The sequence below is a fragment of the Sabethes cyaneus genome, chromosome 1, assembly GCF_943734655.1.
Source record: "Sabethes cyaneus chromosome 1, idSabCyanKW18_F2, whole genome shotgun sequence".
Taxonomy (NCBI): domain Eukaryota; kingdom Metazoa; phylum Arthropoda; class Insecta; order Diptera; family Culicidae; genus Sabethes; species Sabethes cyaneus.
The window spans coordinates 75,839,771-75,866,689 of record NC_071353.1 but is presented as its reverse complement, the minus strand read 5'-3'; the positions used below and the strand labels follow the sequence as shown (position 1 = coordinate 75,866,689).

The following is a 26,919-nucleotide window of genomic DNA, read 5'->3' as shown; positions in this document are numbered from 1 at the left end:
GATCCCCCCCTCCTAAAACGGGGAGGGGTCCCAATTCATCATAGAAAAAATTTTTGTCTCCAAAAACACCCACATGCCAAATTTGGTTCCATTTGCTTAATTACTTCTCGAGTTATGAGGAAAATTGTGTTTCTTTGGTACAGGAGCCCCCCCTCTTAAAGTGGGGAGGGGTCCTAATTTACTATAGAAAATATTCTTGCCCTCGAAAACCTTCACATGCCAAATTTGGTTCCATTTGCTTGATTAGTTCTCGAGTTATGAGGAAATTTGTATGGAAGCCCCCCCTTTTAAAGAGGAGAGGAGTTATAATTCCCCTAATAAAGAGGGGAGGGGTCTCAATTTACCATAGAATAAATTTTTGTCACCGAAAACACCCACATGCCAAATTTTGTTCTATTTGCTTGATTAGTTGTCGAGTTATGCAGAAATTTGTGTTTCATTTGTATGGGAGCCCCCCCTTTTAGTGGGGGGAGGAGTTTCTAACCATCACTAAAACCTTTCCTGGCCCCAAAAAACCTCTACATGCATATTTTCATACCGATTGGTTCAGTAGTTTTCGATTCTATAAGGAACATACGGACAGACAGACAGACAGACAGACAGACAGAAATCCTTCTTTATAGGTATAGATATGTATTTTTAGAATATGAATCGAAAACATGGTGTTTATACAAGAAACGCATACGCATACAAGGACGCATATTTGTCTCGCTGCATATACCTTTTCATATAAAATGTTTTCAAGTTGTATACAAAATTTAGTGAAGTTTTTCAACATTCTCTCAAAGAGGGACAAATAATTACATCAAAACTAAGTAATTTTAGAAAAATCAGTTTTTCAACTTTGAGTGCGATTTTCTCATTTTCGTGTTTTGTAACATGGGACAGATATGCTTCCAGCGGCAGTACATACGTCACAGAACGTTTGTGACTGAGAAGAGCTGGGACTGATATGCAATTATTTAGCTATTCGATGACCTAAGTAATCGCATATCAGTCTCTACCTTATTTTCAATTGCAATTTTCACAAAAAATGCAATGTTTTGATAAAGAAATTATATTAAAGGTATATTTTAATATAGGGTAAATGATTTTGAAATGGACCTAGTCAAATTCTGATCTTGAATGGACCTATTTTTAAATAAGAATTTTAGGATATAATTATCAAGTCTTTGTACTGTATTTAGCTTTTATGTTTATCTTTAACCATTTCTGAACGTAAATATGCTAAAATTAAATTAAAATTATAGCCAAAACCACTTTATTGCCGCTTATTTAAAAGTAGCTGTTTTTCAGCGTTTTGGCAGTCACCATAGAGTATTTTCTAACTGTTACTACCCGGAACCCTTCTGGTTTGAAATAAAACAATACTCTTAAAATGATGCTAAAATATGTGTAATTTCAATTTAGGTATTTAAAAGTTCAGTAAAACCAGTAAAATCTTCAAATTCCTTAAAAATGTTAACTCCCTTTTTTGATCTTGAATGGACCTAGTATTGATTTTAGAATGGACCTAGTTTTGCGCTCCGAGACTTCACTGACGGTAGCTATCATTGCCTACCACTAACGAACTCGTCGTTGTATAGAGTAGGGCGGGGCATAAGTGCGATGTTTGAAGTTGTCATCAATTTTCGCGAGATATAAAGAAGAACAACAACAAAATATATTTTACAGTGATGCAGCAACTCAATGTCTTTACATTCAACTATAAATCATCTGGAATAATAGTGTTATTGAAAATAAATTCTTCATTCTTCTGAACAAGTGCCGATTCGCACTTTTACCCCACTAGCGGGGTAAAAGTTCGATTACCGCGGGGCAAAAGTGCGAAGCTCGAACCCATGAAATTAGCACAGCAGTAGCTAACAAAACCATATTATCGTCAATCTGCGGTATGTTTCGGTAAGGAATATTCTGAATTTACACCTTTCCTATTTTTCGCTGGTGTATTGCAGCCTCCGACAGATCGAAACTTTCCCAAACGTTTGTTTTATGTTTCATCAGCGGAAAAACATTGTTTTCCTTCGACCAACATCTGTAGAACACAGTTTTCTGCAGATCTTCCATTTCTAGTACCTGTAATATAGTGCCAAAAGCTGTATATAAGCTATACATTTTTGCCCCGTCCGTGAGTCGCACCTTTACTCCGCTAGGCGCTTGACGGGGTTTGATTAAATTATGGAAAAGCGAAACTGTTATTTTCTTGATTCAAATAGAATTTCGTTTCGAAACAAAAATATTTTTAGGTTGTTATAAAAATTTCGTTTGAAACAAACGAATTTTTTCGCTCCGTGGTTAGAACTAGAACTCCTTTCCCCGAACAACCCCGTTGAGAATCGCGGCTATAACGCTGACGGACGAGCAGCGTCGCCCGCAGTACCTTACAAGTCGCAAGGACTTGCATAGTGTCGTCGTCCCGTCAGTAAAATGAGTTAGATTCTCGATCCATGAATCGAACTTTTACCCCGTCAATAAATCGAACTTTTGCCCCGCTAGGCGCTTGACGGGGTTTGATTAAATTATGGAAAAGCAACATAAATTTTGTAAATTCTTCTCACCGCAATTTCAAGAGAGATATCTGAGTGATGTAAAACGCTGTTACAATTTGTGAATAAGTAATATCCTCCTGTTGATATCGTATTTGCCATACAACGAAATATTACATCAAAACCGTTCTAAAATAACTTTTACCCATAACTCAGCAACTATGATTCGTAAACAACAAATGTTTATGATGGATTTAAGCTGTCAAAGTACTCACCCATCCATGCCAATGTAGTCAATTTACTCGGAATCCGCACTGATAAATCATTGAATCGCACTTTTACCCGCATCGTACTTTTACCCCTCCTTACTCTATTCATTGAAACTGCTTGTTGTCACTATAGTATCTCCGTTTATAATTAATCTATAAGCACGGGATATTGAAAGTAGGCTTGATTTATAGCCTAAATAAAAACTTAATTATATTGATAAAACTAACTATCACTCATCCTTTTTCGTAGTTGCTTCATAGTGTTTGTACATTGTACCCTCTAGTTTTGAAACTAAAAAGTCTTCCTAATTAGTTAGCTAACATATGCCATTTTATGCTTAAAACAATATAAACTTAATTTATTCTCAATATTGTACAAAAATTTTAACCATCATTGATTAAAAGATAAGATGGATCAAAAGATAAGAGGGATACTAACTGCCTTCTGTTAAGGGGCATAGTACCTTTTCAGTTTTTTAAAACCTAAATTTTTTTATTGATTATTTCGAAAGATTAACATTTTGACCATATGTGATTGAAGTCGTTTGCATGAATTCCAAATATTGATAAAGTTACAGCTATTTGTACCGCGCATGTCTGGAGCGATTAAACAACGAGTAAAAACTTCAACGTCGTTTTTCTCGAAACCAGGTTTTGAAAGTCGGTACCATAAATATCTCAAGAACGGCTCAAGCAATTCTTATGATTCTTTTTTTGTTTGAAAGCCAACAAAATTATCTAGTGTTTGACCCATCCTTTTCTTAATATTGTAATTTTTGAATTTTTTATAAATGTTTAAAGTCAATTTTTTCGCTTAAAAACCATACTTTTATGTTTCAATGTCCGCCATTTTGTTATGTGTTCGAATTCTAAAAAAGGATGGATCAAACACGAGATAATTGAATGTTCTTTCATGTCGTTTTGGAATTTTTCAATTCGGATAAGCCCCCCTGCGCCAATCCATGGTGGTTTATGGTTTTTTTGAACGACTATCTTCAAGGAGCCGTAGGGGCAAGGGGAAGAGGTTCCCTTATGAAAACAAAATTGCAACTATTAGTATAAAATGCAATGTTTCGAATGCAAAAAACCCGATTCAATTTGCCTTTCGCATTATCGAGAAAAAATTATTTGAAATTAGGCAAAAAATATGGTGTAAAAGGTACTATGTCCCTTAAAAAAGAGTTATTTTTGCGTCATTGGCATTTAGCACAAAACCAGTTACACTTAAATTTTTCAATTGGATTTTACGTATTTGTTTTAGCACGAAGCAAAAGTGTAATCTATATAAGTAATCTATATAAGTAGAGCAAAATTTTCCCAATTTGTTCGCCCTATGTAAACAAATTCCCAAATTATGCTAAACGGGGCAATTCTTGCATCATTAAAAGTAATGCACAGAAGAATGAAACAAGTTATTTGAGAATACAATTCTGAAGATTTATATATAGCTTTATTGTATAGGAAACTCTAATATTGGAACTTCGAATTGAGTTACGAAGCTAATATTCCAAACTCTATTTAAAGTGGTTATCCCTGCTTAACTATCTACAGGCAACATCGTAAAAATGGTTGGAATCAAAATTTTTTTCATGGACAAATAACGTCCTGTATTTTCCATATAAATACAGCAAAAAGTTTTGCTGTAAATTTAAGTTTTGACAAAACTTAGATGAGAAATAGTTTAAACACGTTAATCAAGCATATACCAAAGCTTCAAAACACCTTTAGCGCGCTGACCGAAAACCCTAAGGCCAATAAAATTCAACCGGATCCTGTAGTCACAAAATCAGTGTCGTCTGAGTAAAAAGAAGCAGCCACTTCTGATGGTTAAGAACGTCAACTTCCTCACCCTCGTGAAACTTTGTGATGCCCAACCGCCCTACAAAATTACCCGGTTTGGCAACAAAATCATCTGTGCGTCAATGGAGGATTCAGAAATTAGGTAAAGGCCTGGATAATGATATGGTGCAAAAAATATAAAATTTGGATCAATATCTGGACCATTTTCGAACTGGATATGCCTAAAAAAATAATATTGTGTTTGATAATTTTCTAGTTTAGTTAAAATAATTATGAGACTTAGAATAAAGTAAAATTAGGCCATTACAAATATTTTATAAAGTTTTTGTCCTTCCGGTGTTGGGCCACTAAAGGGGGGGGGGGGGGGGCAAAGTGAATTTTTTAATCGAGCAAAAAACATGGGTTTGAAGCATTTTTATTTAAAGTTTAAGCGTGAAAACCAAATCTGTTCTTGCTTTTAATATATACGTTATTATTTTCCATGCAAAAATGTACGAAAAGAAGACAAAAACGAGAGAATTTTTTTTGGACGATTTTCGGAAACTCCGAATTCGAATTTCCATTTCTGTTTCGTGCTAGAAGTGTTAAGTACACTCATTTTTCGAGTTTTTCAGGCTGTAGAGCCCACGGACAATTGATTTTATACTCATACCTCCAAATTTTTTTTAGCCTCCCGATTTTTCAAGCCAATTTCCAGGGGGGGGGGGGAGGTGACAAAAACTTAAAAAATATTTTGCAAAGACCTTATATTCCACCGATAAGTAAGCAGGTTGACTTCACATCACCTTTTGGTCGATTGACAGATAGATTAAAAATCAGTTTAGTAAAATATTCAAAATTATGCAACCGGACTAACGTTGTACTACGTCATCCGTGGTCGTATCTTATACACAACCCCTCTGATTTTTTTCTTGGGGGATGTAAAGTTTTCTTTAAGCACCTCTCCCCTCTGACTTGTGACAAAATTAATACCTCCTTGTCCACCGAAATTGAGTGACTCTGAGATCTAAAATATTCATTTTTAAAACTTCCTATTTTCTATCTGGTACAGTTCTTCATCGACTATCATTTAAAATTAAAACCTAGTATCTAAGCTTACCCTTAAACCTAGTAGAATTACCAAGTTTAATTTTTTCAATCACCATTTACACCATTTACCATTTACAGCAGCGGTTCCCAAATGGGGGTTCGCGAACCCCCAGGGGTTCGCCAAAACTTTAGTTCGCTGCAGAATAGTATAGGGAAATCCGTCAGGGGGTACGCGAACCGAAAAAAGGTTGGGAACCGCTGATTTACAGTATGATTTCGAATTTGACAACAAACGCGTGTCGCCTATGTTGCCAAAATCGAAACCGTGGCAAGATCTAGACCATTTTTCAACTGAAAATATTGCATATAAATGTGTCAAAAATTGAATAATTACCACTAATTAACGAATTTTTCACGATTGCAACGGTTTTATATTCAAAATGTTCGACAGGGGCTGTCGCAAACCTTTAGATGCTTTGCAGTAAGAAGTAGTCCTACGTCAGTAAAAGTCTGACCTTTCGAAATATGTATTCACTAAATAAAAGTTCGAACCCCACTGTACTTGATAAACTACGTTTAATACAAGTCATATTACATATTTTTAATGAATGGTTTAAATTTTTGAAACTAATAGGCGACATAATTTTCTTATGACGTGGAAATCGTTTCAATCATATCTGAACAACAGGTAATAATAAATTCCCAATATACAAATGTCACACACAGATACATACACAACGCATATCAAGTCACTAAAACATTGTTCAATTGTTGGGCTGACATAAAAACAAGGTCCTCGGTGACTGTGACCGATTTCAAATTTTTCAACCGACTTTCATACCTTTCTAACAGAGTATAAGAAAGGTAAAAGCTGTTCAACCTTGTGTCCTATTAATAAATAACAGTAGTATAGTTGTACTATTAAAAAAAAATCTTTGTTATTATTTTGTTCATTTACATGGAAGAAACTATGACAATCCAAATTTAGGTCCATTTCTAAATCAAAAATAGGTCCAATTCAAGATCATGTTGGGTCCATTCAAGATCAAAAAAAGGCTTTGGCAAAAAACGATATATTTAATAAAAGTTTCATCAATTATACATTTTTAAAGTACTGATAATGTAGAAAAAAGGTGGTACTTTCCAACAAATAGTAACATCACCACATATTATTTATAAATGACGAGTAAATTGAGCAGGAGTGCGAGTGGCTAAAGAAAAAGCGCTAAATAGGTCCATTCAAGATCAATTACCCTATTATGTCGAAAAAATAGGAATAAACTGCGATCAACAGGTGAAATAACCAAAACAAGAAAAATACCTTCAAACGCTGTTTTCTCAACTCGATGATATTGCAGATGGGACTCATATGCGATTATAGGCAGTATGCTACTACCGACTAACTACTCGCTAGGATGGACGCTACTCATCTCTCCAACTACCCATGTCATCACGGTTGACCCAGCGCTGTTCAACCACCTATGCTCATTAAAAGCCACAGCCGCTTCTTTACCTACCATCTTTGCAGTATTGTAGCTGTTGGCGTTAATTTTCGAATATTTTGTACGGAATATTATTCAAGAGCAATATTATCGCTCAGAACTATCGAAAAACTACTTGAACTTCTTGGTGAATGACCCTTTGGGTTAAAACCACTCAAAAAAAAAAAAAAAAAAATACTTGAACTTCCGAAAAATAGAGCAGATGCGATATAATGGGGACTGGTACTCGCTCGTATTATTCCCGGTGGCAGTAATTGCCTATTTGTAGCGGTAGTCAACCGATTTGTCGGTATGCTCTTCAGACCGTGGTCAAATTGAAGCATTTCTGTAACTAAGAAAGGATGAAGTGGATCATGTAGAACTTCACTTGGAGATATGTATATATGCCGTGTTAAGTCTTAAGTGCAAGCTGTCACTGAAGCAAGACTTAATAAGATGTTAACGAAGTTGATAATTCTGTGAGGATGGTATTGAATCGAAAAAATCCTCATACCATGGCCATATATTATCTACTATGACCATATTTTAGGAAATGGGATTGAATGATGATGATGATGGTCCCACCTCATGCCCCTACAACGGTTTGAGCGAGACGATTTATCTATTAAGATATTTATGTAATAACAATGTAGCCAGGTGTAAAAGCAAATAACGAACTGGCTTCTAATACAAACATATCAAACTTTCAAGTGAATATCACAATTTCAAACAATGTCCAAGGCTCGTCCAAAACGTTTCCAACCCGAAAATTATCTGGACTTGATTAGGAATTGAACCTAATATTTAGGAGCTCAAGCTAGTCAGAATTGGTTCTAGATAACGATCTAGAACTACGAGGGAGATCCTGCAGAACTTTGGTGCTCGATATACCACTCGGCAACAAAGCGATGGTATACGAGTTCCAAAGTTCACAAGCAAACCCAAGCCCGTCCAGCTTCCGCTCTAAACCCTTTGTTCAGGACTTTAACCTGATCATTCATTTTCCAGATTGTGTATGTCTGTTCCCGCGCGCGTGACTCAAACATGTGTAGCCTTCTCTATACTTTTTTAATTAATAATAACAATTTCAAATCCATCATCATCAGTGAACATGATAACTTAATATATCCACTAAATATACAAAAAATAAATAAATATACAATCTTCTTTAAGTAATACAAAAAATCATCAAATTGTGTCTATAAAGTAGATTTTATGTGTGAAATGCAAAGCCTCTTGAATTCCGCCATTGTTGCTGCACGTTTTATTTGTCTTGGCATCGAATTGAAAAAATTTATTCCTTTGTACAACAGAGAGTTCTGTGATCTTCTAAACAAAAAATGTGGTGTTCTTGCATCTTCCGCGTTTCTAGTGTTGTACGAATGTAAATCTCTTCCTCTTTCAATTCGATCACACAAATATCGAGGTAGCATCCCATTAAGAATTTTATATAGAAACACCATTGTCAAAAAATAAACTCTTTGCTTCACAGAAAGCCATTGCAATGCGTCCAGCATAATATGTGAGGAAGTGTATCTATTACATCTTAAAATTAATCGCATAACTTTATTTTGCAAGCGCTGCAACTTCAATATTTGTGTATCGTTTGCAAGGAACAGGATGGATGAACAAAAATCTATATGTGGTGAAATGATTGACTTATATAAAAGAATTTTACTACTAATCGTCAATTCATTTTTTAAACGGCACAAGACACCGTACTTTTTCGCCATTTTTTTGATGACATTATCAATGTGAGACTTAAAAGTTAACTTGTCATCAATGATTACTCCAAGATACTTTAGTTCATTTACGCGATCAATAGTCTCACCATCAATTTCAACGTTTACGTCTGGCTTGAAGTTGGCTGAAATAATCATATATTTTGTCTTGCTAATGTTGAGTTTAAGTTGTTTAAATTTTAACCAATTCGAAAGATAATGTAAATCTTGGTTTAAATGTGATACAATTTCATTAGGGTCCTTAGCCGCAATGAATAGAACAGTGTCGTCCGCAAACAAATTTATGTCGCAGAACCGTAAAACTCGTTTCATGTCATTGATATAAATTATAAACAAAAGGGGCCCCAATACACTTCCTTGCGGTACACCAAGTGTGTTGGCAAGGGAATCAGAATTCAAATTATCAAAGCGAGTTTTCTGAGTTCTGTCACATAAATAGCTTTCAAACCATTTATATGCCATCCCTGCAATACCAAATCGCTTCAAGGTTTGTAACAATAAAGGCCTAGAGATTGTTTCAAACGCGCGTTTTAGATCCAAAAATACAGCAAGAATAGTTTCTTTAGCTTCGATTTTTTCTTTCCATTTTGCTAGTACCAGATTTAATGCAGTTTCACAAGAGTGTCCCTCTCGATAGCCCGATTGCTCTGGAATTAGCAAATGATTATAATTTAAGTAACTCATAAGCTGGCCTTTGACAACAAGTTCTAAAATTTTCTCTAATGTGTGCAATATGTTAATAGGACGGTACTCTTCGGCTTTATCCGTTCCATTAACTTTGGGAATAGGAATCACAAGCGACTCTTTCCAAACTTTAGGCACGTGCCCGGTTTGCAACGATTCATTAACAAGGTCCAGCAAGTCGTGTCCAATGACATGAAAGCAATCTTGTATTACTTTTGCGTTGACATTGTCGATACCAGCCGATCTCTCTAAAGAAAAACAAATATCTTTCAACTCTGCAAAAGTAATTGGGCGGAAACCATCAAATCTAATATTGCTAAGGATCGGTTGTATTATTTCGTGAGGTTCACTAACCAAATCAATACCTTGATTGATCAGCTGAACACTATCAACGAAATAACTGTTAAATTTATTTACTATAACTTGCGTCGATTGTTCTTCAATGCCATTGAAAGTTATGGATCGCGGAGAATTATCTTTACTCTTAATCAACTGTTTTAAAATTTTCCATAACTCTTTACTGTTATGTTGATGGTGATCAATCTTCCGTTGTATATAATCACATCGAGCCTTTTTCAAGGTGCGTGAATATACGTTACGAGCGGCTGTGTACCTAACCCAATCATCACTATTATTGCTTCTACGAAACTTCTTGTACTTTTTATCTCTTTCACGTTTCAAACGTACTAGATCTAAAGAGTACCAGTTGTTTGTATTACGTAGTTCCACATACTTATCAAAAACAAGCTTATTGGTACACTCTTTTAGCGTGTTGGTAAGCACAGCTGCCTTATGGTCCAAAACACCTGTTATTGGGAGAAAATCCAAGCTTCTCGAAACAAGCTGAGACACTGCCTGCTTCGAATATCTATTCCAGCACTTTATCTTTACTTTATCATCACATGTTTGGTCCTTCTCGATTAAAATAAAAATTGTCTCATGGTCAGAAATTTTACAATTGGCCTCTGTAACAGAATGGACCTTGTCAAAGTTTGAAAACACGTGATCAATTAGTGTTCGACTGTGTCTGGAAATTCTAGTAAATTGACTAACCGTTTGCCTTAAATTGAAAAAATCTGCTAATTGCTTTAATTGGTTCGAATTTGATCCATTCAGCCAATCAATATTAAAGTCACCAGCAATAATATTTAATTTATTTAAGTCAACAAAATTATCCCACCAGTTGTCTAAAATTTCCAAAAAGCGCTGATTATTTGAACTAGGGGAATGATATATTACTCCAAAATTTCCAATCGTCATGCCTCTTTCAACTGAAATACCTAGAAACCAATTGTTCTCAACGGATTCGTTGGTACGAACGTTGAATTTAACTGATTCCTTGGCGTAAATAGCAACACCACCAGTATGTCTGGAATGCGAAAGGCAAAAAGCAACTTTATAACCCGGTATACTATATTGATTGTAGGCATCCGCGTCCACTATATGAGTTTCGGCTAGAGCTACCAACATCGGACGTTTTATTTCTACAAGATGTCGCAACGCAACATAATTTGTAGATAAACCAGCAATATTCAGATAGACTATTTCTAACTTCCTATCGCATTGTGATTTCTTTTGTTGCTATTTACTTGACAATATGTTGCTTTTCCTTTTTTCATACAGTCTCCGATAAACCGGACACTGTGAGCTAGATGCTGGATGTTTTACGTCCAAATTCATTTTAAGTACTTTATTTGATTTTATACAATTTACGCAATTAAATTCAGTTGAAGAGCAATCGGATGTTTTGTGATCTCCACTGCATTTAGAGCATGCTTCATTATTTACACACTCTGTGCTTTTATGACCAAATTCTCCGCATTTAAAGCAACGCAAAACATTGACGGCCTCTTTAACAGGACACTTATCCCACCCGATGCTTACTTTACCAGCATTCATCAGCTTGTTATAAGTGTCCTTGTCAACTTCGATTACCATGTTAAATTTGTTATATTTAAAGCGTGGATTTTCATACTGTGCAATAACTTTGACCTCGTTGATGCCGATGTCATCGTTTTGACTTTTAAGCAAGTCTACGAAGACATCGGAGGAATGTTGATCACTCATTCCTACAATTTTAACCTTCGGTTTAGCAATTGTAGGAATAACAGCGTTAAACTTCTCACCCAAATTGATTTGTATGTCATTTTTCACGACTTCAATGTTATCCTCTATTGCACACTCAGCAATAATCGAACCATTTTTCCCGTTTCTAAAGTTGCTAATCTTATGTTTCTTCGGATCTAAATTTTGTTTCAAAAACTTTCTGGTGTCTTCACTCGATTGAGCAGACTCGACCGGTTTAATAACAATAACTGGACGAGCCTTACGGTTCTTCAGAACTTTGTTCGTATTCCCAGCTGAACTCGCTAATACACTCGCATATGTTCTTTTGTTCGAAAAAACTTCATTATCGAGACTAGAATTATTAATCGGTTCATCACACACGATTAACATTTTCTTGCTGGGATTAGAGTCCGATTCCGAATGAACCGCTCTCTCATTGCGCGTCCTTTTTCTACTCATCGCGACAACATTTATATCCCGATCGATTTTATCAATGACAGTTTTTTTAAAATCATCCAGCTTTTTGGCAACACTGGCTTCAATGCTTGCCATACTCTCACGAAGTGAGATACTGATTGATTTCAAAATATTATCGATACCGTTTGAAACTATATTATTTATCTGGTGTTCAATTCCGCTTTGATTATTCGCGAGTGACTGAGAGACAGATGATAATGTACCTATCATCTCAGACAACTCACTACACAAAGCATTATCTTTACCGCCGTCATCTTGGGCTGATAAACATGATTCACATTTAAACACAATGTTTTCATTATCGCTAACTACTTTAGCAGCAATCTTGCTTAGTGGAGTACACACTCTATGTAACACAGATTTGCACTTACCCACACAAGCAACAGGATCGTCACTAGCTCGAATTAAATTCTCGCATTTTGAACAATTCATCCCGACCTGCAAACAAACGCGCGCCGGCTGGACTCGTCCAGCAGCAACAGCTAGCACTCGAGGCAACGGACAATGAAAAAAATCACAACAATGAAATTTCAAACAGCAGCCGCAGCGACTATTGTCATAGCCACGGTGTACGGTGCTGGCCCGGAATTAAATTCGGTAAAAAACAGAATAAATCAAAAGCATGCAATGAAACTTTTACTTATCTGAAATTATCACCGAATTTGCTTTCGGATCACTAGCAATAGATCACCAATAGCACTTGATTTCACACACAAAATATACTTTTAAGCTAAACACAAATGATACACAAGCTACCATGTTCACCATATCATCAGTATTGTATTTGATAGTATATTGAGGACAGCCCTTCGCTATCGCTTGAATCAGCCAGAGAATCGAATACCTGTTTTTACTTGAAGAGCTATACTCTGGAAAGGAGCAGGCCGCCGGAGAGCTGCCACCGTCCGACTTGATGGACTCTCCGACAGAGGCTCATCAGCATTAGGAGGGTACTTGGGAGACAAACAGCGTCATTCATGATTATTTTATATTGTTAGTTGAATACCGTTAACGCGGTTAGTCACAAGACATGCAAATCATTCTAATAAAGGAGGGAAATAAGAAAATAATAATAGTTATAATTAATTACATCCAAAACAATATAATAGAGGTGACAGTAACAACAACGATAGCAATATTAGTAATAATAGTAATAACATAGGAAACTGACACAGGAAACACAGCTACTGACTATAACTTGCTGCCTGTGGTAGTCGGTCCTATCTAACATAAATATGAGACTAGCTCTACTCTGCAATAAGCCAATTGCAGACTCTCACGAACACTATCGCATATCTCTTCGAGTGGTACTAGTCGTATATCATTAGCTGCTCAGTCCGCTCAGTCTTCCCACATCAGCCGTGCTGAATACATAAGTGCTCGCGTACTTAGTGGCAGCGCAACTTAGGCTACCACAAACCGTGACGACGAGGTGAAAAATACGACGGGGAAAATTAATTTAGTTGGTTAGTAGCGGAAAAAAAATCGGTAAGTGTTCATTAGTGTACAAAGATATGGGAAAATGTGAAAAACGCATGCTTGGAAGAAGCGAGCATTTATATAAAAGTTTTTGTGATTTTCTTTGTGTGAAGAGCGCCATTTTGAATCAAGAAAATTGGTTGGCCGAAATGGCTGAAGTTATTCTTTCCGAAACGCTACATGAGCTATGTTGTATAAGTGAAAAAAGTCAGTATTAATCTTGTTTCTGTTCCGTGAGTGAGGTTGTGAATTAATCATGAATGCTAGAAGATATTTGGGAAGAAATACTACAATCGGGCCTGAATGGAAAAAAGTGGGCAAATGGCGTTGGCTGATAGATTCGCGTGTGCGTGTTCGTGTGTGTGGTAATTCCGATGTATAAAACGACCTCTCCATGGAGAATACATCTTGCGGTGTGAGAATGCTTTTGTACGTGTACACTGAAAAGGTAAAAGCATTAAAATCCAATTGGAATATTAACTATTTTGGTCGATGACCAGCGTTGGCTGCTGGGCAAGAAAGCCGTACATTTTGGACATTGATAACCAAAATACTATTGCAAACGGTGAAGTTGAAAGACAAAACCGGTCCCTCCTTAAACGGATGAAGATTGCTCATGCCATTCATGGTGATTGGAAAGCAGAACTCGACCATTTCTTGGAGCTGTACAATAACACGCCGCACACAATAACCGGTAAAGTACCAAGTGAATTACTCCAGGGAAGGAAATTACGCTCTAAGGTACCTCAATGGGAGGATCTTGAAACAGTACCACCAGGCTCCGATTTTAGGGACTAGGATTCGGCAAAGAAGATGTTCCAAAAAGAGAGAGAGGATGCTAAGCGGCGCGCTAAACTTAGCAATACCGCCACTGGTGATACTGTCCTTATGAAAAATCTGCTTCTTTCCAATAAGCTATCTACCAATTTCCTAAACGAGAAATTTACGGTATTAGATAGGAACGGTTCGAACGTTCAAATACAATCAAATGGCTCTGGTAAGATATTCGAGAGGAACATTGCACATCTAAAGAAATGGTGTAAATTATCTGAGACTGAGATCGACAAACAAACAGCTGAATCGAGTGATACTCTAAGCGATCCTCAATCTTCGGAAACAACAGGGATGCCGAGTTCTTCGTCACGCCCTTCAAGTTTAGAAGCGGCCCCCGTCAGACGATCACTACGAACCATTAAGCCGTCCGTCAAATTCAGTCCTTAGGATAAGTATAATTTCCATGTAAGTATTATGTAAAAATCTCGAAATAAATTTATCGATCTCAAATTGGAAAGAAAAGGGGATGTGGTAGTCGGTCCTATCTAACATAAATATGAGGCTAGTTCTACTCTGCAATAAGCCAATTGCAGACTCTCACGAACACTATCGCGTATCTCTTCGAGTGGTACTAGTCGTATATCATTAGCTGCTCAGTCCGCTCAGTCTTCCCACATCAGCCGTGCTGAATACATAAGTGTTCGCGTACTTAGTGGCAGCGCAACTTAGGCTACCACACTGCCCATTATCAATTGTAGTTTGGCAGCATACTGCCCATAAAAGCATAACAGTCCCATATGGATTTTTGTCGATTTTGAGAAAAATACGAAAGTAGCTTATTTATATCCTAATTCACCTAAAAAACTGTAATTTAGACGGACTTTGTTTGAAAAAATTTCCAAAAAATATCAACCCTGAACAGTCCCATACGAAAAATAAAAGCATAACGTAAAGCATTATAGCTTTGATAAAATAATATTCTTTTGATTTCCGCCTCTATCGAGTACGATAACAACTTAACAAAAAAAAAAAAGAAATATGACAGTAATATTTGTTTAGAAGTTTATTTCAATGTTCGACCACGATATGCCTTAATCGGCAAAGCTGTAACCCTTTATAAGGCGGTGGCAATAAAATTGCCACCAACGAAAAATATTTGTTTTGCGTCTATAAAGACATCAATATAATTATAGAAGCAAAAGAAAAAAATTTTGTTGGTGGCAATATAGTTGCCATTGCCTTATAAAGGGTTAACAGGCAAAATTTTCTTCGGCAGTGACAGCGAGAAGAGTATTTAATAGAGCAACTTTTTTCTCCGTTTTGATTCCACGATGCCAAAACAATAACTTGTGTTGTATTCTCAACAGCACCGCGTACTTCAAGTTCGAAGCCCAAACTTCATCAAGTTCGCTGTTGTATTTAACTGCGAGGCTGCTCTTTTTGAATATTATATCTCGAATATCTTCGAGATATAGCCTTGGTTAGGATTTATAAAATATGTATTATGAAGCCAGCATTACTGGTTCGAAAAACACTGACGACTCTATGCCCAAGGCCGCGACGGCTTTCCTGCCTTCTATGATCACGATCTTAAAATCCTGCAATGTTATAGAAACGTTCCTGTAGCGCATACTTTGGCGTGGGAACAATCTTCCACTAAGCAGTGAAAAAATTTGAAAAAATATGGGACTTACATGCTTTTATTTAGCAACTTTCCCATGTAAATAAAAGCATAACTGTCCCATCTTCGAAATTTTGAAAAAAATGCATTAGTGTTTAATTTCACAACAAAATTTATGTGGATAGTTCCATTACTAGTGTAACGTGATGTTTTCTTTGAATAAACTTAAAATAATTCTTGTATAATGACGCACAACATATAAATCAGTCAGTCACTTTCAATCTCATTTTCCCACACTTCATGTTTTTCCATATGGGACAGTTGTGCTTTTATGGGCAGCATGATAGGTATAAGAAAAAATTCCGACTCATAGAACACTCAAACATATATTCATTCATACCTATACACCCATGCACACTCATACATGCATACACATGTATACTAGAGATGGTCGGGTATGAAAATTTGAATACCCGAACCCGACCCGTACCCGCAAGTTTATTATTTTTGATACCCGAACCCGACCGGAACCCGACGGGTACAGGACGGGCCCGGATACCCGACCATCTTTAGTGTTAAATGTGATCAATAGAGATACCCGACCCGACCCGTACTCGGGTTCAAAAACAAAAATCAAGAACCCGTACCCGACCCGAACCCGCAAATTATTTTTTTCCAATACCCGAACCCGACCCGAACCCGGCGGGTACGGGTACGGGTGCGGGTTTCGGGCAAATTTTCCGCTACCCGACCATCTCTAATGTATACATGTACGTGTGTATATTTTTCAGTGCTGTGCTGTCCATAATCGCATAACAGGCACAAATTCTATGGCAATCTCATAGAAAATGTCTCGATTACGCAATAAAGACATCACATCATTTTTGAACACTCGTTCGTTCTAACTAGCGAAAATTTTAAATTTCATGAGTAAGTCAAAATCTCATGAATCGTGGCACAGTGGGACCATTCTGGAAAAAGGCGGTCAAAAGTCTTTTCTCGCTTTTCCTGACGTTTTCGAGCTTAGGTGTCTTAGGAGAAGTTTCATAAAAAAGTATTCTGCATCTAATGACATTTTCATATAATTATATATTAAGGGGATAACAAATTTGAAAATATTAATTTTTTATAGAAACTAGATAGCATGGTCATGTGTTCGGCAAAGTTGTAGAACTTTGAATTTCATTAAACTTTGCCGAAGATACTAAGTATCTGCATCATATGGTTTGTGAGATATAATTGACTTTTTGTTGTGACCCCCTTAAAATCAGTTTCTTAAACTTTTTGTACATAAAACCTCATCTAACAGGTTCGACATGTTCTACAAACTTTTGGATACTATCAAAATACGTAACTTTCTAGAAGGTGTATATATCATATGTAGCTTTATTTGCTTTAAAAATGGATTTGAAGCATAAATTCTACCGTTTTTACAAGTAATTTTTTCCGCAAATAGGCACCTACTGGCAGCTAAAGTTAGCATCGCTTGAACCGTCATAGAATGTAGTATAAGTGTGCCAAAAAATTTTGGCCGGGTCTGGCCGGGCATTTTGGTTATTTCAATTATGAATTACATACATATATGCTGGTTTTAGTAAGTTATCAGGGTTTTATTATTCGTACATGTTCATAATGAGCACAGGACCTCGTCCACGTCTGTTTCGCTATCTGTTGCAGAATTATTTTCGTTCTGGGATTTTTGTAAAAGTTTGTATGCTGCTGGTAACAACTGCATTGATTTTTTTACTGTTGGTCTTCTTAAAGTTGAAATCAATGGACCTGACGTCATTAACAATTTTTTGAAAACATTTTCGTTTGTCGATATTCTGTTCAGAAATCAGATTATTTCAATAATTGCATACAATCATGATTCATTACTGTTAACATACCTTGAACATTTACGTGCACGTTTTTCTCTAAAACGTTTTAAGTCTTTGATACGGCACTCTTGAGGTTCTTCCGAAAGACGACCGACTGGTAGAACAGCTGCATCTATTATTTTTTCTATTACCGTGAATTAACGACAATATCGACAAACGAAGCTGTTTTCAGAAGATTGTTAATGACGTCGGATGCATTAATTTCAACTTTAAGAAGGCCAACAGTAATGCAGTTGTTACCAGCGAGCAGTATACAAACTTTTACAAAAATCCCAGAACGAAAATAATTCTGCAACAGATAGCGAAACAGACGTGGACGAGGTCCTGTGAAACTATTATGAACATGTACGAATAATAAAACCCTGATAACTTACTAAAACCAGCATATATGTATGTAATTCATAATTGAAACAACCAAAATGCCCGGCCAGACCCGGCCAAAATTTTTTGGCACACTTATACTACATTCTATGGTGGTTCAAGCGATGCTAACTTTAGCTGCCAGTAGGTGCCTATTTACGGAAAAAATTACTTGTAAAAACGGTAAAATTTATGCTTCAAATCCATTTTTAAAACAAATAAAGCAACATATGATATATACACCTTCTAGAAAGTTACGTATTTTGATAGTATCCAAAAGTTTGTAGAACATGTCGAACCTGTTAGATGAGGTTTTGTGTACAAGAAGTTTAACAAACTGATTTTAAGGGGGTCACGACAGAAAGTCAATTATATCTTGCAAACCATATGATGCAGATACTTAGTATCTTCGGCAAAGTTTAATGAAATTCAAAGTTCTACAACTTTGCCGAACACATGACCATGCTATCTAGTTTCTATAAAAAAATAATTTTTTCAAATTTGTTATCACTTTAATATCCAATTATATGAAAATGTCATTAGATGCAGAATACTTTTTTATGAAACTTCTCCTAAGACACCTAAGCTCGAAAATGTCAGGAAAAGCGAGAAAAGACTTTTGACCGCCTTTTTCCAGAATGGTCCCACTGTGCGTGGGTAGGATTTGGTTTCAGTTTCCTAGAGAAATTTCTGTGCATAGGGTATGTTGCTACATCGTCGTAATTGCCTATTCCCGTCCTATCCAACACAAATTATTAAAAATATCAGCATTTTTATGACACACAATGCAAAACTAGTTATTCCCTAATATTTTAGTTAGTTGTCTATTATACGCAATCAATCAAAGTGAGCTGAGATCTATTTAAATGCTTTTTATCATTAAAGAAGTCCTACCAGCCAAGTTTCCTACGTTTTTTCGTGCGACGAAGAAGACAATGTCGACTAATCGTTTTAATTTCCGTCATTCATAAATGAAAATAACTCACGCAAGGCATTGTCGTTATTCTACAGCCAGAAAAACTTGCCTGACCTGCAGAAATTTTGTAGAATAACCTTTGTCATGCCGTCCTACACAAATACATGCGCGTTAGCTTCGTAAACATTGTTGTGATTTTTAGTTCGGACGATGAAAAATTTTGTTGGACGGATTTTAAAACGGTACGACGAATTTTAGCAATAAAGTCAGTTGCGTAATTTCAATAATATGCTTTAATAGTCCCTTTTCAGTGATTTCAAAGTTCACGGATCGGAAGGTAAGTGTGTTTTAGTCAAATCAGTACAAGAACTTTTGGAGTATTCACTAAATCCATCCAGCAAATGATGAAAATTAGAATGGCTTTCCTTATTACGACGGGAATTAGAAAAAGACCCTACCAGCATTTCATCTAGGGAACTGAGTAAGCCCTCCCGGTGCTTCGGCCTAAACGGATTGAATTTAAAATCAAATCCGTTCAATTTCGCTCCATTCCGCTTTACGAGACACATGCTACACATAAAGCTAAATTATGCAATACTATACTACATACTACACATATATCTAACTTAAACTATATTACATTCTACATGCGGAATTAGGTTTAGGAGTGTGCCGAAGTGCGCGACAAACCACCTACCCATGGGAGGGCCTAGGTTTTGTTAACAATGACATAACAAATGCGAGGGTCAAGCTTAAAAATGATCAGATAACGATATAATGCAACTGTATTCCATTTAATTAATTTAAAAATTATCTACATAAATTATTTTCTGGATTTGAAATAGTTCATTCAAGAGCCCCACGGAAGAAAAAATACACTGTCAGAAATGACGTTTGACTTTGTTTTAGATGGGCTATAGTCCAATTAACGGGAGCCCGATTAAAACGTAGCCCACTTAAAGATAGCCCATCGAACGAAAGTTGACTGTATATTAAAATTTCCTTGTAAGTGTACTGTTGTTATAATTTAAAAGCCTTGCTTTCTGACCGCAAAATAAAAATCAAAAGAACGATAATTTAATTAATTACGAATGATAATTGAATGCTGAGGGTACCTTTTCAACGCACCAACTACGGACGAAACAGCTCATTGACTGGTATACAGCAAATTTTCAATCGGGCTGCATTCGCATTTGATTTGTCACGTGAAACGATCCGTCGTAACTTTTCTATGTTCTTTTTCCACAAATGACGACTAGGAAAATTGTTAGTGTTTGTAATTGTAATTTCTTGACTGTGATTGTTATTAGATTAAGCTACTTATTCATCATGGGGACTATAGTCTGTTGATGTCGACTTAAGGTGAAATTAGTCGTAATCGATTCTGCAAATTTCAAAAGCAATATTTTCGTTTGAAACAAAAATTTTGTTCATGAAAATATATTCGCTGTGTTCAGTTTGGCAAGAAGAATGTAGTGAATACATTTTTATAAACAGAACTCCGCTTTTGTGCCCAAAAACTGCTTCCGAAATTGGACTCTCCGACGAAAAGTTGATGACTGCTAGTTTCCCGTTAATACATAAATTAATTAATTAATTATCAAGCAAATATTAGTTTTTGTACAATAGTTCAAATAATTGCCTCCCAGCTGGCCTCGAGGTATGATGCTGGTCTAATAAGCCAGTCGTTGTATGTTCGAATTCTGACTGGGAGAGGCTGTTAGAGCCAATAGGTTCGTAGCAACTGGTCCTGCAATTGTCCTGCACTCTAACAGCGTGCTGCGAAATTTGTCGGATAAAAACGAAAGTTCAAGTTTCGATACCGGAATGTAGCCCCTAGGCTTTGCTTTTTTTAACAATAGTTCAATATTACTGTATTTACGCACAACCACATATGTGTGGCATATGCCCTTTTAAAAAACAAATCGCATTTAAGTGTAACGAAGAGTAACGCTCTAATATGTTGAAAACAATATATCGACGGCAGTGCTGTCTCTTGTAGTTTGGCTCTGCCAGCAAAAGGACGTATTTTTTTAGCTCCCTGCCTTATCTTGATATTATCCACAATGATCTTCTGGTTCTACAAGGTGTTTGATTTTCGTTCGGCCTTAATAGCCAAAAGGTTAAATTTAAACTTTAACAATATATTTGCTTATTCTTTAATATGGATGTTTATTATTAAAAATTATTGTCACAGTTGATAGATGAAGGGATGGTAAGTTTGCCCCGGCTCTACCTTATAAGTATAGAGCACTTTTTTATTTATTTATTTACTAGCTGACCCGACAAACTTCGTATTGGCACAAATTAAACTGTGTTGTACATAAAACCTGAATCTCGGATGACCTTCATCACAATCTCGAGTTTTGCAAGTTTCTGAGGTGTTCATGGGTGTTTTAATATACAAATTTTCCTCACAGTAAAATAGAAAACAACTCCCCCCATTGCTTAGCCTGATAAAATAAATCGGATAGCATTTAAATATTCGCCATCATTACAAACCATTTCACCGAACACGATTTTGCGGAACACCAATTTTCGGTTGACCATAACGCGGAATATAGAGTTTCGCAGAATACCATTTCGCGAAAAACCTTACGCGGGTTGTAGCATTTCACGAAAAACCGCCTCCCCCCCTCCCCCCGCCGCAGTGCCCGGCGCTTCCATTTTCATAACTAGTTCTCTAGTTATGAGGATATTTGTATTTTATTTGTATAGGAGCCCCCCACTACTGAAGGGGGAAGGGGTAATAATTCCCCTCGTAAAGAGGGAAGGGGTCTCAATTCACCATAGAAAAAAATTGCCTGCAAAAACACCCACATGCTAAATTTGGTTCCATTTGCTTGATTAGTTCTGGAGTTATGAGGAAATTTGTATTTCATTTGTATGGGAGCCCTTCCCCCTCCTAAAAAGGTAAGGGCTCCTAATTCATCATAGAAACAATTCACAACCCACATGCCATATTTTGTTCCATTTGCTTGATTAGTTCTCGAGTTATGCAGAAATTTGTGTTTCTTTTGTACGGGAGCCCCCCCTCTTAGTGGGGGAAGGGGTCTCTAACCATCATAAGAACCTTCCCTGGCCCTAAAAACCTCTAGATGCAAATTTTCACGCCGATTGGTTCAGTAGTTTTCGATTCTAAAAGGAACATCCCGACAGACAGACAGAAATCCATTTTTATAGATATAGATTAGTCGTCAAATTAGACCACTTATATACATTTACTAGCAGTCAATTTAGATGATACGACAACGCAAAAGTTTAGGACCCACTCATACAAAAATGCTGATTTTAAGTTTTTTTCTGATGTTATAAAACCGTCTTACACTTACCACTTCACGCTACAAAATGTGGGATCAGCTGAGCTTAAGTTACGACTTAGACGTCCAATAGATTGCCGCAATACATCTTCCGTAATATCCCACAAACAAAGTTGTGTATCTTGGCTTACAGATCCTAATCTGTAGCTGGTGGCTAGTTTTTCCGTCGTGGACATGCTGTTCCGACATGTTGAAGGTGGGCGTCGTTTAGTGGTAGAAGTTTCACTACTAGAGCGATTAATAGTATTAAAACGATTTTTATTACAGCCGTCATTGACGGAATTCTCATCTTCAGAAAAATCACCACAATCCCAGTTAGAATATGATGTTGTGTAGGGATCGAAAGCGACTACTGACACCCAGGAACGATGACCTTGTCCTCTGGCAACAACTCGCTGTTCTTGCAGAGAGTAGACTGTTACTAGATCATCCTCACCACCAACGACTATGTACTTTCCATCCGGACTCCAACATGCACACAAAAATCCTCCGAAATAGGATCGTGCTATTCCAATTAACTCCATGTTGTTGTAGTGGAAGACTCTGAGGAACCCATCTTGAGACACAATAGCTAAGCGTTGACCACATGGAGAGAAGCAAAATTCGTTTATACTTGAATTTTCCTGCTGACCAAAACACCATTTGTATAAAGGATTTTTAGTGGATTTCGATTTACAAGCTAGAACAATATATCCATCACCACACTTATATGGTTGATAGTTTGGAGTCGTCGGTGTACATGGCAGTTCCTCATTATACATATACAAACTTCCGCTTGCGTGAGACGCCAAAAACTGGTTTTCTGAGCCTGGAATCCACTTTAGACAGGTAACTTTAGTCTTATCAATTAATCTCTGCAAATAAATATAAAATTTGTCAAATTAACTAATGTTTATTTGAGCGTCTTAGTAGAATAGTTGAAACGATAAAAAGAAAACAAAATTATTCACATCCTTTTATATTAAATTAAATGTAAATTAAAGGATATAAATAATTTTGTTTTCTTTTTATCGTATAAACTTCGTGTTTTTTACAATTTCAGTATTGTCGATTATCGTACCTCTTCGTTGTACAACTTTCCTTGTTCTCTTCTGCCGGGGTATACCAGCTGAATCTGACCAGTACTAAATCCTACTAACAGTGGAGCTCCTTCGAATGTTGCAGTAAATGCATTAAAGTCGTGACAACTAGGGTTTGTACCCTTGTATAGTTTTTTATCAATTGGTTTATTTAAATCAGAAGCCTGAAAATGAAGAATGGAAAAATGAATTACTGTTACAGATAAATTTTTTGAATATAAAATTTATGAAAAAGTATATGTAATAATAGAATTTGCTTTGTTGTAATTTTTTTTTTCATTTCCACAACCTAGACGACATTAACGACGGCATGGTGAAGCTACTTCTACCTTGAACGCTTGAAGCTCGCACTTCGTTGGCAACTTCTTCCGGGTGCACGGATTAGTTGTTTCGTCGTCCACTTCGTCCTCTTTTGTGCTTTGGTACTGTTTTAAAAGTTAAAACCATTTTGAAAACACACTAGCATAAGACAATTGACAAGCTATGCAAGTTAGCCACATTTTATCACAATAGATCAAACAAATGGTCGCAGTGATAAAAATACCCAACACAGAAAAAATAGCCACATTTTTCGCTAAATTGTCAACTCTCCTTGTGTTTATAAATGAAAATATGACTACTACGTTAATAGTGTTTCTGGGAATTTAGACACATGTTAGATTGTTCCCTCAATAGATTTAATTTAACTAAGTTTAATTTAAGTCTATAGCACAATTTTATTTCATTGTCCGTTTGTTTCTCGTTTTATTCAAAGTTTGAACACATTTCCCAGTATTATTTCCCGTTTAAAATGCTAAAATGCATCATGTCAATCGGATGGAATATTTACAAAATTCGTATTTGAAATTCATGCTGCTTAAGATTACATTTTATCTTAAGATTGTAAAAAGAATGGTCAAACCATAATGTTTACCTTTTTTGCTGTCTGAAATAATTTTTGTATCACAATCACAAGTGCAATAACTCAGTGAATCAGTAAAATCAGTGAAAATGATCAGGTAAATGATATTTATGATAGCCAGGAACTGTATAATTATCATAGAGTCAATTTTGAGTTCAATTTTCTGGTACTTCTTTTTCACGGTTTTTCAAAAAGCTGATGTTTTAATATTTTAAATAAATAAATAACAAGTAATATTTGTCCGAAGTTCAACATTTCACCGTTTGATTTCCTTTTTAAATGTTGCAAGATTCCGAAAACAGAGTTACCAGCAAGGATGGAAAAAGTCATTCACTCAAGTGCGAGCATAGCTGATTTACGATCATAAGCTGTCGAAGGCATAAAGATTACTACCACTAACGCTCAGCAGCAGGGCTTGTTCGTTCACTTTGACTCAATGTTGATTCATTTGACAGTACCGTCTCAGTTAAGCAAAATTTGACAAAGTTATGAATGCTCATTTAGTTACTAATGACGTACGAGCATTGTAGCATCGTAACTACAACAGATACAGCAAAACTTTATTCAGCAAAATTGAAGATGATAACTAGTTCTACGAATGTTCAATGAACAACTTTGTCAAATTGTGTCCTGTTAGCTGTGCACGAACCAGTCTCGAAAGAGAAATGATTCAAAAGGGATATGAAAAAATAGTGATTGAATCAGAACCGACACAATAACAAGACGAACGTAAGCGATGGGAATCGGATTGAACTTGGTTCACTTACGCTCACTGATCGTTCAGTTTTAACTCAATGGTATTCACACTTCTGCTATTAAAATATATTGTAATTATTCTCCATATTCCGGTTATATTTACACCTGGTTTAATCAACACCCGAATTTAGGTACCCCCGATTTTGTCTACCTTTTAGACCCGGTTTTATCTACCTTTTTTAAATTGTCATTTCGGCATGAAAATTTGGAAGATTTCATGAATTTACGCATAACAGGGAATATTTCTCTGTATTTTATTGTTTACTATATGGCATCTGTGGTATGTAATTATACACAGAATGGGTATAATAATGCTGAAGTCAAATACTCAAAGTAACTTCCATTTATTTTGTAACGCATCTTTTTAACATTTCATAATGATCCTTTGTGATATTTTTCTATGCCGTAACGCTAACGGGCCCATCCCGTTTCCGCTAGAAACTATGGTTATCACCTTTCTTTCTTTAAAAATTCTAATCTTTTGAACCATTAAACCGGTTTTAATAATTTTATTACCAAATAAAAGGAACTTTAATGAGCTTTTCAGAAAAAAAACAATAAACTGACGTTCAAAGATTTTTATGATTGCAAAAACATTTTTTTAGGAGTCTTGAAACTCTTAAAATCACTTAAAACATTTAAAATATTCGTTTTTGCCTTTCTACTATATAAATATATAATATTAAGGTATGGCAATCACTCGAAAACCCGGAAATGGAAAAAAGGTTTTATTTTTTCATTATACTTTCAATGGCAAGCTAGTTGTTTACATACACACTTAAAAAAAGTATCGAGTTCGGTAAAATTTACCGAACTTAGAACAGCCGAACGTTCGGTAAAATTTTTTATGATGCCAAACATTACTAACGATCCGTAAACGTCGATTGGCACCATCGAAATTTTTACCGAGCATTCGGCAGTTCAGAGTTCGGTAAAATTTTACCGAACGTTTTAAGTGTGTACACACTTTAAAAAAAAGTGCCGAAGTCAGCAAAATTTTGCCGAGATTTGGACAGCCGAGCGTTCGGTAAATTTTTTTATGATGCCAAACGTTAGTAAAGATCCGTTAACGTCGATTTGCAAAACTGAAATTTTCAGCGAACGCTCGGCTGTCCAAATCTCAGCAAACTTTGCTGAGTTTTTTAAGTGTGTACGATATCAAAAAACAGATATCTGACATTTTTAGTTTTTGAGATACTCTTTTTTAAGAAATAAAGATGCGAAAATACAATGGACTCGCATGGCGTTTTATTTTAGAGACGCATTTCTTTGTCAAAAAACCCCTTTTATTACAAGTAAAAACAAAAACCATGCGTCTCCATTGTATTCTTGATACTTTTTGAAAACTTAGAATTTCTTTGGTCTGCACACCATGGAAACATAAAAGTGAACGTTTTCAATGTTTTTGCGATAATAAAAAAAAGTTTGGGCTTTAGTCCAATATTTTTTTCTGAAAAGCTCATTAAAATACTTTCCATTTGGGATTAACATCATTGAAATCGGTTCAATGGATCGAAAGTTATGAATTTTAAAAGAAAAAAGGTGGAAAAAATGGTAACTTTTGGGACCACACTGACTCAGAAAAGAGAACCCTCAGTACCAAATAAAAATACGGATCTAAAATTTACTGCAAAGGAATAAGTATACAAAATTTGAACAAAATCGGAGTAATTTTAAATTTCGAAATGTCTTTTTTCATAATATTGCTGAGTTGACATGCATTATGGCTAATGGTTGATATGACTAAAATGAGCCCTATGCGTAAAATTACGCTAAAATAATATATAATTGAAGAAAA

At 36.0% G+C, this 26,919-nt stretch overlaps 1 protein-coding gene across 1 annotated transcript in view; it reads right to left on the bottom strand.

The window, feature by feature from the left end:
* LOC128732694 (WD repeat-containing protein 20) overlaps positions 1–26,919 on the bottom strand; it is a 176,663-nt gene that overhangs the window by 92,103 nt on the left and 57,641 nt on the right. Inside the window, exons 2-3 of the mRNA XM_053825994.1 lie at positions 23,446–23,628; positions 22,398–23,239 (exon numbers count right to left, since the gene is read on the bottom strand). Coding sequence (XP_053681969.1) covers positions 22,398–23,239; positions 23,446–23,628 — 1,025 coding nt within the window. The remainder of the gene's footprint in view (positions 1–22,397; positions 23,240–23,445; positions 23,629–26,919) is intronic.